Consider the following 14540-nt stretch of genomic DNA (forward strand, 5'->3'; position numbering starts at 1 on the left):
TCTCACTTCGGGGATGTCAGGGATGGTCAGTTAGCCCTGTTACTTTGGACCTGTGATGCAGAGAACTTCACCTCAGGGAGTGCAGGGCGGAGGAGGATGCTCACTTCATCGAGGCTTTGGGCCAAGCAAACAAGAAACTGGCTTTGGAACATCCCCTTCAAGGACATGTTACCACCCATCCAGCTTCTCTCAGGCTCCGCCGTTTCAGGGCTCTACCACCTCCCAGAAGTGCCACCTGCTGGCTACCATGGCTTCAACATGTGACTTGGGGAGGGCATTTCTGATCCAGGGTATAGCAGCCATGGATGCAGCCCTAGGGAGCCAGCCTCCCTCGGCTCTGTTGAAGTCTCCCGTCTCAGCTTCAGTGCACAGCCCGCCCGTGTTTTCACACATGCCTGGGCCTGGCTGGGCCTGTGTGTTGGTGCTGTCACCGCCAACTGCTCTGTCGACCGTGGGAGGATGGGCCTGGGATCCAGGAACTGTTGTCCCAACTCTGATTGTGGTTCCAGATTTAGCCATATTTCCGTCTCAGCTCCTGTCAAAGTCTCACCACGGGCTTTGCCATGGGACCCACCATAGCCCCCTTCCCAGCCCCTGTCAGGACCTGTCACAGACTCCTTCATGGCCCCCACCACGGGACTTGTTAGAGCCCCCTTTGCAGCCCCTGTTAGGACCTGTCAGGCACTGAACCCATCAGAGCCATTGTCAGTCCCAGTGCTCTGTCATAGGACTATTTCCTGTCAGTCCCCTGCCAATGTCCCTGCACAGAACCTGCCAGAGCACCTGTCACAGTCTCCTGTCACCCTGCAAAGTCTCTAGTACAGCCTGGATCACAGCCCCTGTCATAATGTCTGTCACACTCTCCATCACGGTCTCTATCACAAACCATTACACAGTCAGTCTCTGCCAAGCTCTACGACATAGAGCGTTATCGCCGCTGCTGCCACAGTTTCTGTCACAGACTCCATCACAGCACATCACAGTCTCTGTCACATCCCCTGTCACAGCCCCTTTCAGAGATCACATCAGTGCAATGCCACAGTGTCTCAGCCCCTACTGTAGCATCGGCCACAGTCCTGTCACAGGTCCTGGGTCATCATCTCTATGACAACTTCAGTCTCAGTCCATCACAGCCCTCATCACAACCCAAGCCACACTCTCCACTGCCCTTTCCTTGGCTCTGCCTGTTCCTCTGGCCTTGCAGCGTGGCCAGTGGGGCACAGCTCTCATTACACAGCGGAACTGTCTCTCTCTGGAAGGCGTCCAGTGGAAGGCTCATGTAATAGCAGGTTATCCTGATGTGCAGGGCTGGTGGGAGGGAGGCTGGGCCATGGAGCCCGTACAGAAGATGTACTTCCCGGGGAGCTGTAGAGTACAGCTCCAGACTGGCACCCGGGCTGGCTGTGCTTACTCTGTGCTCACAGGGCGAGGGCTCAGGGGGCAGACTGTGCTTCCTAGAGGACGCTAGAATAACTCCATAGCTCTCTCCAGCTCCTTGAGCCCACTCGAGTCTCCAGGAGGCAGGGATACAGTCAGGGGACATGGATGCAGTCTATTGTTTCCCGGCTTACTCTGCACAGCTAAGCCCAAAGCCGGGTTCCCAGGGCACACAAATGGTTCTTCCATATCTAAGATTGCTTTCAGTAGCTCCCTCCCCATTGTCTTCTCCAGAACCAACCCATCTTGGTGCCCTTATGGCTTTCTGGTCATGGCCTGGTCACCTATTCCCATCTGTGGGTCCCCTTGGCCATTCTCTGTTCACAACGTGCCCTTCAGCTGGCACCCCCACGTGTCTGTCTCCATGTCTCAAAACTGTACCTGATTTCTTCAGAGACAGATTCAAACCTACGTCCCTTGTCCTTTCTCCAGAAACTCCCCTCTGCTCTTCAGTCCTCGGGCCACATCGCATGCCCTTGGGCCCTGCCTGCATTCTGTGGCTGAGGAAATCTGTCTCATTCTTGCCACAGTCTCTTGTGCCTGAAGGTGAGATGCCCAGTCTTAGGGAGTCAAGAGGTAGGCGCTTAGTACATGGATAACTGGTTCAATGGCGGACTGAGTGAAAGAGGTCATGGTGAGTTGGGGGAGAGGGAAGCTAGGAGGAGAGGGCTGAGGAGATAGCAAGGGACAGCATGAGTGTGAGCTGTTCTCCCTGGGTCAGTGGGAGTCCACGAGCCAAGTCTATTCTCTGCCTCATCTTGGGGTCCCTGAAAAAGCCTGATATCCCCCAAAGTCGCTCCAATTGTTCCCCTACCATCAGCTCATTCTATTTCTCCCTCCTTCAGTCCTCTAGTCCAGGCTGTTGAAACTGTCGTGTGTGTGTGTGTGTGTGTGTGTGTGTGTGTGTGTGTGTGTGTATTTGAACCCACTGCGGCCCTGACAGATGGCAAGATCCAGACTTGGGGCTGAGGAGTCTCTTCCACTTACCTCTTGGCAGCTCCTCTCTGCTGGCACCTCAGGGGCCTTCCCTCCCAGTGCCCCTCTCCAGCCTGGCTCCCAGTCCAGGTGGCCCAGACGTCCTGGAGCCCTGGCAGGACACAGAGACATAGTCCAGGCCTGGCTGAGCTGTCAGCATATCTCTCTCCACCCCATTCAGGGGCAAGAGGTGGCATGAGACCCCACCCATCCCTTGGCAGAGTCCCTAGGAAGCAGCGGGTAGACAGGATGGGAGGCAGCCGAGAGAACAAGGGCAGGGAAGCCATGGTTGGCCTGAAGCTGGAAGGGCTTTGAGCTCTAATGAAGCCATGGTTGGCCTGAAGCTGGAAGGGCTTTGAGCTCTAATGGGCCCTGGTGCATCCATGTATGAGGGTCTCGGGATTCTGGGGTAGGACACTATGCCCAGGGAAGGGATGGAGCATAGAGCAGTGCAATAGCTTCTGCTCCCAGATCCTAAAGAAATCAGGCAGAACTACCCAGACAGCAGATGGTAAACTCAACAAGAAGGGGAGCCTGGAAGGGTTTTCTGGATCACTATTGCCTTAATGGGATTAGGGGGAGGGTGGGCATGTTGGCTCACAGTACTTTTTATAGCCAGAATCTTTCCCAGGCCCCAGTAGAATCCCCGGGGAACAGTGGGTGCACAGGATGGGAGAAAGCCGACAGATGAGTTGAGGACCCAAGGCTGGCCTGTAGGGTGCTAGGAGGAGGAGGGGATACGAAGAATCTACCACGCACCTTGTATGGAGACAGCAGATTTTCTCTTAAAACCAACTGAGAACGAAAGATAAGCAGCCCTCCAAGATGGCTACTTGCCTATCATCCTACCCTTTGTGGATGCCACTAAGTGAACACGGTAAGCATTGTCCTTACCAAGCTACTCCATCATCAAAATCTCCTCTACCCCATAGCTTCATTCCCTCCTCTGCCTGCCTCCCCTTCTGCCCACTGCCCAGAAAACGAAGCTCACATCCCACTTGTTACCTCCTCCAGAAGTTCCACCTTGACCACACTCACGAGAGCCATTGTCCTGAGCATCTGAAATACCCTGTGGCCCTCACTCATCCCTCTGGGATGACGTCATGCCTCAACCAGCAAGGCATCTGTCAGCCTTCTCAGCCACCAGCCATAGAAGCCTGAGCGCACAACGGGGGCACCCAAGACCTGGACAGATTTGACCAGCTGACTTACTCTCCAGCACTTTGGTCTCCTTGCAGCCACCTCATGTGTCCCTTCACCTCCCAGGTGGGGCAAAGAGATCTGGTCTCCAAGTCAGGCTCTCGGCAGGAAGCCTCTATGTGCACTACCCACTCTTCACTGCCTATCATGGCTGAGCAGGAGGTACTGGGCAGGCTCAGATCCTCACAGGAGAAAAAGGTGGAGGGGCCTGTATGTCTAGAGACTCCTCCACTCCTGTCTTCTGTAGAGGGGGTGATCTTGATCACAGAGTCAAGACAAGCTGCCTCTAAGCCACCCAGGAAAGGCAGCTGGTTAACAGGGCAGAGTCTGGCCCGTGGAAGGAATTTTTGTCGGAATTCCAGCTCCACCATTTTCTCACTGAGGCATTTGGTAAGTCATTTAACCTCTCTGGGCTTTAGCTGTCTTTTTGCAAACAGAGGGCAGAACATTGCCAAAATTTGGCCACGTTTGGCTCAACTAAAGACAATTTCAAGTAGTTTAAATACATAAAGTGTAAAGCACTGGTCACAGGGGCTATGGAGGTGGTTCAGCAGTGTTCTGCCTGCTTGTACGTGTGGTGTGTGTGTGTGTGTGTGTGTGTGTGTGTGTGTGTGTGTGTGTGTGTGTGTGGTCCCCTGTAACTGGAGTTACAGCCAGTTGTGAGCTGCCATGTGGGTGCTGGGGATTGAACCTAAGTCCTTTGGAAGAACAGTCAGTGCTCTTAACCACTGAGCCATCTCTGCAGCCTTAGGACTTGAGTCTTAATATTCAGCAGTCACCTAAAATCTGGGTGTGGTTGTGTATACCTGTAATTACAGCGCAGAAAGGTGGGGGGCACAGGAGGATCCTTGGGACTTGCAGGTTGCCCTTACCTCAGCTCTATGTTCAGCGAGAGACTTTGTCTTTAAAAAAAAAAAATCGGGGCTGGGGATTTAGCTCAGTGGTAGAGCGCTTACCTAGGAAGCGCAAGGCCCTGGGTTCGGTCCCCAGCTCCGAAAAAAAGAACCAAAAAAAAAAAAAAAAAATCCAATGGGGCTGAGGCTGCTAGAGCAAAACACAAGACATCTTCCTCTTGGTTGGTATATGTTTCTCTTTAATCTGATCCCCCTTTTCGGGAAGTCTTCCCTAACTTGGCCAGGCGTGGTGATCTTTCAGATCTCTCTTGGGGGAGATGTGATCTAGCTTCTAGTATGTAGTTCTTGACTTTCTGGTTTTCTCTCTACTCCAGAGCATGAATCTTATCTCCTAATATGGAGCCCACAAAGGTCCCCTGTTCTCCCCCACATCCCTCAGATGTTGCTGGCAGACCAGCAAATAGACATCCTCTATTACTATCCTCACAGGGAGGATCCAGGAGGAGCTCAGCCTCAATAGGGGTTATTATCTAAGTGTCCATTCTATACCCAGAGCTGGCTCTAGATGGATTGTGCTAATCGAGTTGAAGGTAAGTGAGGTGTTAGAGGTGGAGTCAACAGGAGGCCCCTGGCCAGCCTGGGACAGTGGTTCCTAGAAAACAGAATCTTAGTCCTATCCTCATCACCAGTAGTTAGCTTTCAGGGTCCCTTGCTTCTGGACAATTGATCTGCTCTTTGTACGTGGTGGTGCCCAAGCTTCTGAGTTTAAGTTAGTCTTGTCTCCCCACCCCACTCCCACCACCCCACAAGGAAGTTAATCCAGAGGGACAAAGGCTGCCTGGTGTCACTGATGTTCAGATTAGTGGGGACTCACTCGTTAGCTATACGAACCAGAAGTGGAGATGTGACCAGTGTCTGGGTCAGTCAGGAAAAGATGCCTGTTTGTACAGCCTTCCGGCAGCTGGGTCACTGCCGGGTGGGTTCTGGTGAGCAGGGAAACTGTAGCACGTGAGCTAAAGGGAGGTCTTCATAACTCAGCAGACAGGGCTCTCAGGCAGTTAAGAGCACTCCTCAAGGAGATCCAAGGGCATTGAGAGATCCTGCCTCCCAGCATCTGTGCGGGGAACTGTCAGCTCAGAACTGCTCAAAAGTAGAAATGCCAGCTCCAGGTGATGTCATCACCCTAGACATTCCCACCCCCATGTGAAGTCCTGTGGACCAGAAAAGACCCTGCTAGGCTGCCCACTGCCCAAACCCAGCTGCCTCCAAATTTCCCACTCTGGATGTGTGTATGAACACAAGCGGGCTAAGGTTTCAAATTTAAACTTCATGCTATTCCTCAGAGTTGGGGACCCTTTTGCCTTCCTGTCTGCGGGTCTATTTCTTTACTGACAGATTCCAACCGTCTCTGGCCACCTCTCCCTCTGAAACTGCCCTTCACCTATTTTTTCTTTCCTTTTTTTTTTTTTTTTTGAGCTAATGTTGGGTGTTGGGCTGTCCTAAAGTGTGGGTACCTAAGCTATAACCTTAGGCTGAGCTATTGGGATTTGCCCTTAAATCGAGAGTGTAATACAGGGAACAAGAAGATGCCCAGGTGCATCCCAGACTGCCTTTTAAGAGAGGGATCAAATGGGGGCTGGGCTGTGTAGATGCTGGGGCGGGTAAAGAGTGTGTCTGGGTGGAGATGGAACCCTCTAACGCTGATGCGCACAGAAGAAGGTGTCTCGACTGGATGGAGGCACAGGCGAGGGATTCAAAGCCTTCCCCAGAGTATCAGGTCACCAGAGGAGCCTGCCCATAGCCTCCTGGCTACAGCCCGCCGGTCTCGGGAACCCCGCATCGAATTGCTCCGGGAAAGGCGCTGGGGAGTGGGTGGTGGGAAGTCCGGCGCTGGGATCCCGCGTCTGTGACTGACTGCTACTGTCGGCGCATTTCTTCGAAGTCTTACCTCGCAGAAGCGGGTCCACCCGCGCGCCCAGTGAGCGCCTGGAGAGTTTCCCGCAAGCCCTCCTCGCCGCGCTGGGGAAGACCCACGCGGGGTTCGCCCCCCGCCCGTGGCTCAGGAAAACCCTGGGAGCCGCCCGGACTCGAAGCGTTTTCCGGAAACCCCCTCTCCAGGCGAGTTGCGGGAAAGCAGCCACTCCGCAGCCTTACGACCGACACGCCTCCCTAGAGGAGGGTCGGAGACCCTAGCGTAGAGATTGCGGACTAGGCAAGGAAAGCCCGAAGCTCGCCGGAAAGACTGGGAAACCCCGCCCCCCAATCTTGAGCCCCTACCAGAGCTCTCACTTGAGGGGAGCTCTCAGTCCGTGGTCAGCAGGAATCATTACAAGCACAGGAGTAAGGACGCCTCCTACCTCAGTCCCAAAGGTCTGGCGAGGTTCCGCCCTGCGCCCCTCGCCGGGCCCGCCCCCCCTCCGCCCCCCCTCCGCCCCCCTCTATGTCTGGGCTGGGACGCCGCTGCCCCTTTAAGAAGCCCAGGTAGGCAGGCCGGGCTGCAGAAGGCGCTCCTATGGCAACCCGCGAGCTGCGGCGGCTTCATGAATATTCCGGGGCGCGGGAGCCCGAGCGCTGCCGGAGGGCGCTCCGGGAGAGGCGGCGGCTGATGTAAGCCCGGCGGGCCGCTAGGCTCCGCTCGGCTGAGACGGGAGTCCCCAGGACCGGGCCGGCTGGGCTCAGCTCGAGGAGGCAAAGCGAGAACCCGGGCGGCCGGCCGCAGAGCCCCGGCGGTCACACGCACTGACAGCCCCAGACACCCGCCGGACTCACTCCCGAGAACCGCGCGGGCAGTGCGCTCTGCGCTCGGGAGCGGTTCCCGGAGCGCAGTGGCCGCAGCGCCGCCGCTGCCCGCGCCCATTGTTCCCCGCGGGGGCGGGGCGCCTGGAGCCCGGCCGCGCGCCGCGCCCCTGATCGCAGGAGGGAGGGAAGAGAGGGAGGGAACGTGGGGTCCCCGCGCCCAAGCCCGGCCCGGGAGGAGGTGCAGCGCGGCGAACCCGGGGACCCGCAGCCGGACTAGGAGCCTCCCCTCGGCGCGCAGCCGGCGAGATCATGGGCTCGTGAGGCAGCGAAGGACGAGTCCTCCCTGGCAGGCGCACCTGGAGCGGGTCCCCCGTGCCGCACCCGCACCGCTGCCCCCGGCCCAGTCCCTGGCACCATGGACAAGCTGCCGCCGTCCATGCGCAAGCGGCTCTACAGCCTTCCGCAGCAGGTGGGGGCCAAGGCGTGGATCATGGACGAGGAAGAGGATGGTGAGGAAGAGGGGGCCGGGGGCCTCCAGGACCCAAGCCGAAGGAGCATTCGGCTGCGGCCGCTGCCCTCGCCCTCGCCCTCGGTGGCCGCCGGCTGCTCCGAGTCCCGGGGTGCGGCCCTCGGGGCGGCAGACAGCGAGGGGCCGGGCCGCAGCGCCGGCAAGTCCAGCACCAACGGTGACTGCAGGCGCTTCCGCGGGAGTCTGGCCTCGCTGGGCAGCCGGGGCGGCGGCAGTGGTGGAGCAGGGGGCGGCAGCAGTCTCGGGCACCTGCATGACTCCGCGGAGGAGCGGCGGCTCATCGCCGCTGAGGGCGATGCGTCCCCCGGCGAGGACAGGACGCCCCCGGGCCTGGCGACCGAGCCCGAGCGCCCGGGCGCCGCGGCACAACCCGCAGCCTCGCCGCCGCCCCAACAGCCGCCGCAGCCGGCCTCCGCCTCCTGCGAGCAGCCCTCGGCGGACACAGCTATCAAAGTGGAAGGAGGCGCGGCCGCCAGCGACCAGATCCTCCCTGAGGCCGAGGTGCGCCTGGGCCAGAGCGGCTTCATGCAGCGCCAGTTCGGTGCCATGCTGCAACCTGGGGTCAACAAATTCTCGCTAAGGATGTTCGGCAGCCAGAAAGCAGTGGAGCGTGAGCAGGAGAGGGTTAAGTCAGCTGGGTTTTGGATTATCCACCCCTACAGCGACTTCAGGTAAGAGGCCAGGTGGGGATGCTGTGGGTGCCCTGTGTAGTTGCAGGCATGTTTTCTTACCAGACCTGCCTCCCAGCCCGAGTTAACTTTCCTTCCTTGCGCTGGGAGCTCCAAGAGAAGTGGGGCTCCTGGAGTGTCCCAGACACCCCCGGACATCCTGCAGTACACTGGGAACTTCCTCAGTCTTCAGGCTCCTGTTTTCTCCATTCCGGGGGTCTGGGCCACTTTGGAGGCAAGCTCAAAGGTGTTCCGAGTTTGGCCTAGCCCTGCCGGCAGCCAGGGTAGAGCTCTGCTTGTCCAAGCCACGCACCTCCCCCTTGGAGGCTGCAGAGTCAAGGTGGCCATCCTAGAGGCAGCTCCGGGTCATTCAGCTTGCAGAGAAGGGTCATGGAGGGAGATAGCCATCTTAGCAGCTGGGTCAGCTCCTTGGGTGCTGACTGCAGGTATTAGTATCTTTGCTGGGCTTGGGAAGCTGCAGGCAGATCCCTGGAGTCTGAGGTTGCCGGGGCCTCGGGCCCAGGATGAAAGCCCTCTGCACATTTTTAGCCAGCTCCTCATGTTGAGTGGTGTATCAGGAGAAGGTACCCTACACAGTTAGCTTTCACACAGGCAGGGCAGAATGACCTTGCTCAGAGTGGTCAGCGACTATGTCTGCTGTCCTAACTGACATGCAACTGCCTATTGATCCCCAACTGCTCCAATGTCCCATCCCTATTCCAATGCTCTAGACTCGAGCAACCACGAGGTCTCTCATGGGTCCCTAGACCAGTCAGGGAGAGGGATCCTGTCCCCTCGTGCACCTCCTAAGTCTAATGCCAATGATCAGGGGATACCACTTGGGCCTGTGAACTGAGCTGTGTCGATGAGGGGCTATGAATTGCCTCTGGGTTTGCATTGGGAATGCCTTTGTCTCAGTCAAGGTTCTGAGTCCCCACTCTCTCCTGTCTCTTGAGGCCTTCCTAGCACACTAGTTTAGGATGAAGATCTTGCTGGATTTTTGTCCTCTCCCTGTGTCCTGCCCTGTTTATCTCCCTTGCCTGCCTACCTGCTGGCCTGCCTGTATAAAGGAACATTTTGCCGACCAGAGCCTCTTTACAAACTCCAGGGAAGCTGGATTTTGTAATGAGAGCAAAGCTATTTTCCATCCAATGAGAGAGATTTCTTTGGCTGGGAATGACCAGTCAGACAACACTTTGGTGGCTTAAAATAGGTGGTGAATAAGGAGAGGCACCCTCTTTTGGTTCCTTTCCCCCCTTTCTTTTAGGAGATTGCTATTTTCTAACCCTAGTCTCTAGGCTTCCTATTCTCAGAGGGCAAGGAGGCTTGCTGACAGAGCTGCAGTCTTCAAACCATGTGAGCAAAGGCAGACTCTTGGTAGGAGCCTTCGTGAACTCCCATATCTGGGACTGGGAGCTGATGCTACTGCTGAACCAGGGAGAAGTGGACAGGAGGCATGGCTCCTTTGCCCCCACTGTCCCTGAGTGTCCCAGGCTTCTCTTTCCTCAGAGTTGTTGACAGACAGGTCCAGTATTGATTGATCCCTTGAGATTGCTAATGTGCTCCAATCAAGTACTCAACTTCTGTCCATATTTGTGGTGGGAAAACTTCCATTCACACTTACCTTCAAGCCCATTATCAACCTCAGGCATGCCTTATCTCCACTCACAGGAAGGAATTGATGGAGAACTTCTGGCTGCAAAGCCCTATCTTCACCTCCTTCAGATGGTGAAGATCTGGGACTGAAGCCATCCATCCCTCTGTCCATTCCTCCCTCCCCCCACTCACACACCCAAAGCTTCCTAGTCTTACCTGTGCTATTTATAACATGCTAACTTGCAGTCCCCTTGTTGTAGAGCCCCCACTGACCCAGGCTTTAGAGACATTGGAGAGGCTGGGCACCAAACAACTGACAGATAGACACCAATCAAGGGTCCAACTGGGGTTCAATGTGGTTTGTAACAAGCAACAGAAACTGTAGCCAGAACTGCTCATCTTCTATGCCCAGCCTTGTCTGGTGCTAGGTCTGTAGGGTGGAAAACAGGTCTAAGGCAGAGTGTGTGAGTCTCTGGAGGCCAGTGGCCGAGCCCTTCTGTCTCTCAGGCCAAAACAGCTAGTCTTGGCTTTAGAAGTCAAGAAACAAGGGATTAGCTCAATCTGCTGAGCTTAGAAAACCTTTCATCACTCCTTCCAAGCCACCACTCCCCCCATCCCCCCCACCCCGGAGAACTCAAGCCTTGAACCACAAAGTTTTGGGTGCTGGCCTTGGATCTTTATCAGAGACAGACATCATCGCCCACCAGAGCTTTTGCAAGCACTTCCCAGACCCACAGAGGATTTATTCATCATTTTGACTGGCAGGAAGCATTGATCTTGCAGAATTGGTTTAATAAAGAATCACCAGCAAACCATGATAGATTGAGTTTGCGGTTTGGAGTTCAGGGCTGTCTGTGATGGGCTGCTCCTGACATCTCCTGCCTGGGGCGAGGAGGGCTCGGGTATCTTTTCCTGGGAAGGCATGGGCTTGCTTTGAGATGTACCATAACTTGGGCAGTGACTGAGAGAGACTAGGCCATCTCTGCTCCATGTCTGTTCCATCATCACTCTGGCTACTCCCATGGCTTCTGTAGTTCCCAAGGCTTCCGATGTCCCTTCTTCACCAACACCTCATTGGCATTCGAAGTTTATACTTAAGTTCGTTAATGGATGAGACCAGCATGTGGCAACCCTCAGGACATGTTCCCAAGCTATGGACCAAGGTCCCAGAAGAGCTCCTTTCTCCCAGTGGATGTCTATCCTAGGAGACTGGGTTTGACGGTTGGAACCTAAGAACACCCAACACATTAGTTAGATAATGCTGGTTTCCCCAGAAGATGAGAAGGGGAAGAAAGAGAGTAAGGAGGGACCCTGAGAGAAGGTGCAGTTACTTTTGTCGCAGAGGCTGGTTAGCCAAAATCTCAAACACTGGGCTCAGGGAGTTGACCTGGTTGTGTACGTGTTGGGGACTGTGTCTTGGGGATGTGTGGGTGGGCATGGTGGTTGTTAGGAAATTTCTTATCTGGAGCTCTGGGTCTAACGTCGTGCCCCAAACAGTGACTTGGCCTTGACAATAGAGCAGGCCAAAGCTTGGTTTGCCTCCCCTCCTTGCTTGATCCTTTTAAATCCATGAGGAAAGGAAGAGACTGAAGGATCCAAAAGCATCTTTTTATTGGGGCCAGAGCAGCTGAGCTTTGGAATTCTAGACACTGCGATGATGTTAGGTCCTAGAAGTTGCCTAAGTAGACTTTGTGTTGCTAGTCCCTGCACCAGACCAATGCCATTGCTCAGTACACATCCCTTGCCCAACCTGTTTGCTATTTGGCCCTGCTTGAGTTATCAGCCTTCTGTGAACCTCAGTTTTCCTGCCCAGAAAATGGGACTCCTCTTACTCATTTCTACACTAGGCACAAACTGAACTACCGTAGGTACACAGATTATCTGAGCGTCTACAGGGTGGGTCAAATACCTACCCTGCCCTCAATCTTTCCTCCCCTGGGTCACAGGTGGACTACATGGACCTCTGCCCTGGGCTCCGGCCAGGGATCCTGAACTAGTGTGTCATCAGGGACTTTATGGATACTCTGTTAGAAACTACCAAGTCAGTATGGAGAGAAATACACAATAAGTCTAGGCACACGAAATGCGGCACACAGTTTCCTGTGTCTGAAGCACCCCTAAACTGAGAATTACGTGGGGCCTGATGGCTGTGGGTTCCACTGCAGAGGCCGTGCCAAGAGAGGGTCTAGGCTCTGGTGGGGGTAGGGTATTAGTTTTCCTTGGGGCCTAGTACGATGTGAGTGGGGTCTGGGTCTCCCTCTGTGATCTGGACTTGGGTCTCCCGTTGCTGGCAGAGTGCACGAGTAGTCAGGGATCAGAGTTAGATGCCTGAGAGAGGGAAGGAGAGGGTTTGGGGGCTCACGGCCTGGCTCTTTTCTCAGTCTCACTTCCATGTACTTTCCCTTGCAGCCTTGGAAGGACTGTTCAGGAAAGACGCAGCCTGGTTCTGGGAGTTTGGAGGCCCTTTCTAAGGGGAGCCTTTTTTGGACCAGCTGTTCCTGCTGGGTATGTGGGAAGCTGGGTGAAAGACACAGCAGGCACAGGCAGCAGGGAGGGGAGGGCGCCTTGGTGCAGAGGGGAATTCCAAGGTGAGCTGCCCGGGTGGTGCTGTCTGGTGGCACAGTGGGCAGCGGACTCTCCAGCGGTGCAGTATTCCCCAGTAGAGCCGGTAGAGCTTCGGACATGTCGTCTTCACAGGTACCGGTGCCTGGAAACCCACTGGGCCAGAGGGCTAAGCCCCTTGACTACAGGGTTCTCCCTGTAGCTTGGTTCTAGCTCTTAAGCCTGGTAACTGCTTGATGGGTGTGGGGGCTTCCTTCTTGTTTGGCCCTGTCTCTACCTATTGGGTTTAATAAAATGAGGCTTTCATGCTGGTAGGTGGCGGACGTCCTATAGGGAAACCCGACAGTGTTCTCCTATCTGCCTGTTCATCTGCCCTCCTCTCCAGGTTGGAAGGCTTCACGCCTCCAGGACTTCCTTATGTTTCTCCAAACCACTCATTCATCCCTCCTGGCGACCTTGTGGCACTGAGTGGTACTCTGGTCGTTTTAATGAAGCTTCTCATTGGAGTGTTATCCGTTTCATTCTGGGACCCAGTTAGAATGCAGCTTCCTGTGTGTGATGGTTTTCCTGGTGCCCTGGGACCAGGCGTGGAGTCCTGAACTTATAGCCCGCATGTTGAAGGAAGGCTTGCAGGGCCCTGAGACTGATTCCTATACCTTTGGCAATGGAACCCTTGCCTCCAGCCCCAGTTTCAGTTCAGCTGGGACCTATACAGCTAGGTGGGGCCAGGACTTCAGAGATCAGCTTGTACTCCAGGATGTCACAGCCTCATCTCCTGCCCTTACAGGTTTGGTTTGGGTTTGCATACTGCCTTCTGGGGAAGCTGAAGAGCAGGAGAAGACTAGGTGACCAGAGGACACCTGTCACTCCATGTCACCAGTCTTTCAGTTTCTCTCCTGTCCTAAGGATCAGAGACTGAGGTCTGAGAGAGGGAACAAAGAGACAGAGTACTTAGGGATATCTTACAGCAATGAGATTTCCTGAGTAGGTAGACATTGCCAGTGAGAGTCCAGAGGTGACAGGTAGCTGTGACAGTGGCAAGCTGGAAGGGAACAGAGACATCCTGGATAGCAGCTGCCTTAGTACCTTGAGCAGGGGATCTGTTCTGATCCTGTGTTCTCCTTCTCTGTTCCTGTCCCTGACCAGCAGCCTTCCCTGTGGGAGAGGCTCACCTGTCAACTTTTCTCCCTCTCTTAGCCTGCAGTCAGATAACAGGGTGGACAAGTGTCAGAGAAGCCCGAGTAGCCCTCGTGTCTGCCACAGCCCTGGATACCAAGGGGAAAACCATGTAGCACAGGAGGTCTTGGCCCAGTCCCTTGGGGGCTTGTCATATAACTGAGGCGGCCATGACTCCAGCCTGACTTGAGAGCTCTTACAAAGCTGCGCCTGCCAGTTTCTAATTAATAGAAAGGCCACAGAGGCCAGCCAGGCAGTCCTGCTTGGACCCAGGGGATGCTGAAGAATCCACATTTCCCAGCCAGAGAGGGCCACGGGAGGGCAGGGGCATTGTCTTGGCTTTGGAAAGGATGTTCTCTGCCAGTCAGGCTTCCTTGCTGGGAGAGCATTGCCAGGGACCTGGAAATCTGTGGTCCCAAGGGCTAGGAAGCCACTCAAGACACTTTACCATCACCCCCACCCAGAGCTGGGGCAGGAGGCAGTACTGAGAGAGAGCTGTTGAGTCCTCTGGCACAGCAGATGCCCGAGATAACACAGAGCACTTGGGTACTCTGCATCCTGTGGAGCAAATCCAGCACTGAGATAAGCTGTTTGCCTGGCATAGTGCATTGTGACAGATGTGAGCCCATGCTTTAAGATAGCAAGGTAGGACCTGGATATATAGGGGTTGAGGACATGGATCAGACAGTAAAGTGCTTGCTCTGTAAGTACTGAGGTTGTCAGTTTGGATGCCCAGTATTCACATTAATAACTTTTAAAAATCAGGTTCAAAATCTTGTGCCTTTAATCCCAATGTGGAGGTGA

At 55.2% G+C, this 14540-nt stretch overlaps 2 protein-coding genes across 2 annotated transcripts in view; one reads left to right on the forward strand and one right to left on the reverse strand.

The window, feature by feature from the left end:
- The window catches only part of Rec114 (REC114 meiotic recombination protein), a 158116-nt gene extending 151486 nt beyond the window's left edge, over positions 1–6630 (reverse strand). The window contains exon 1 of the mRNA XM_039081093.2: positions 6415–6630. The gene's annotated coding sequence lies outside the window, so the exon portion shown is untranslated. The remainder of the gene's footprint in view (positions 1–6414) is intronic.
- Positions 6631–7395: 765 nt separating this feature from the next.
- Hcn4 (hyperpolarization activated cyclic nucleotide-gated potassium channel 4) overlaps positions 7396–14540 on the forward strand; it is a 37421-nt gene continuing 30276 nt past the window's right edge. Inside the window, exon 1 of the mRNA NM_021658.2 lies at positions 7396–8405. Within this exon, the coding sequence (NP_067690.1) occupies positions 7621–8405 (785 nt within the window). The 5' untranslated portion in view covers positions 7396–7620. The remainder of the gene's footprint in view (positions 8406–14540) is intronic.

This window comes from Rattus norvegicus, chromosome 8 (genome assembly GCF_036323735.1).
Source record: "Rattus norvegicus strain BN/NHsdMcwi chromosome 8, GRCr8, whole genome shotgun sequence".
In the NCBI taxonomy this organism is placed as follows: domain Eukaryota; kingdom Metazoa; phylum Chordata; class Mammalia; order Rodentia; family Muridae; genus Rattus; species Rattus norvegicus.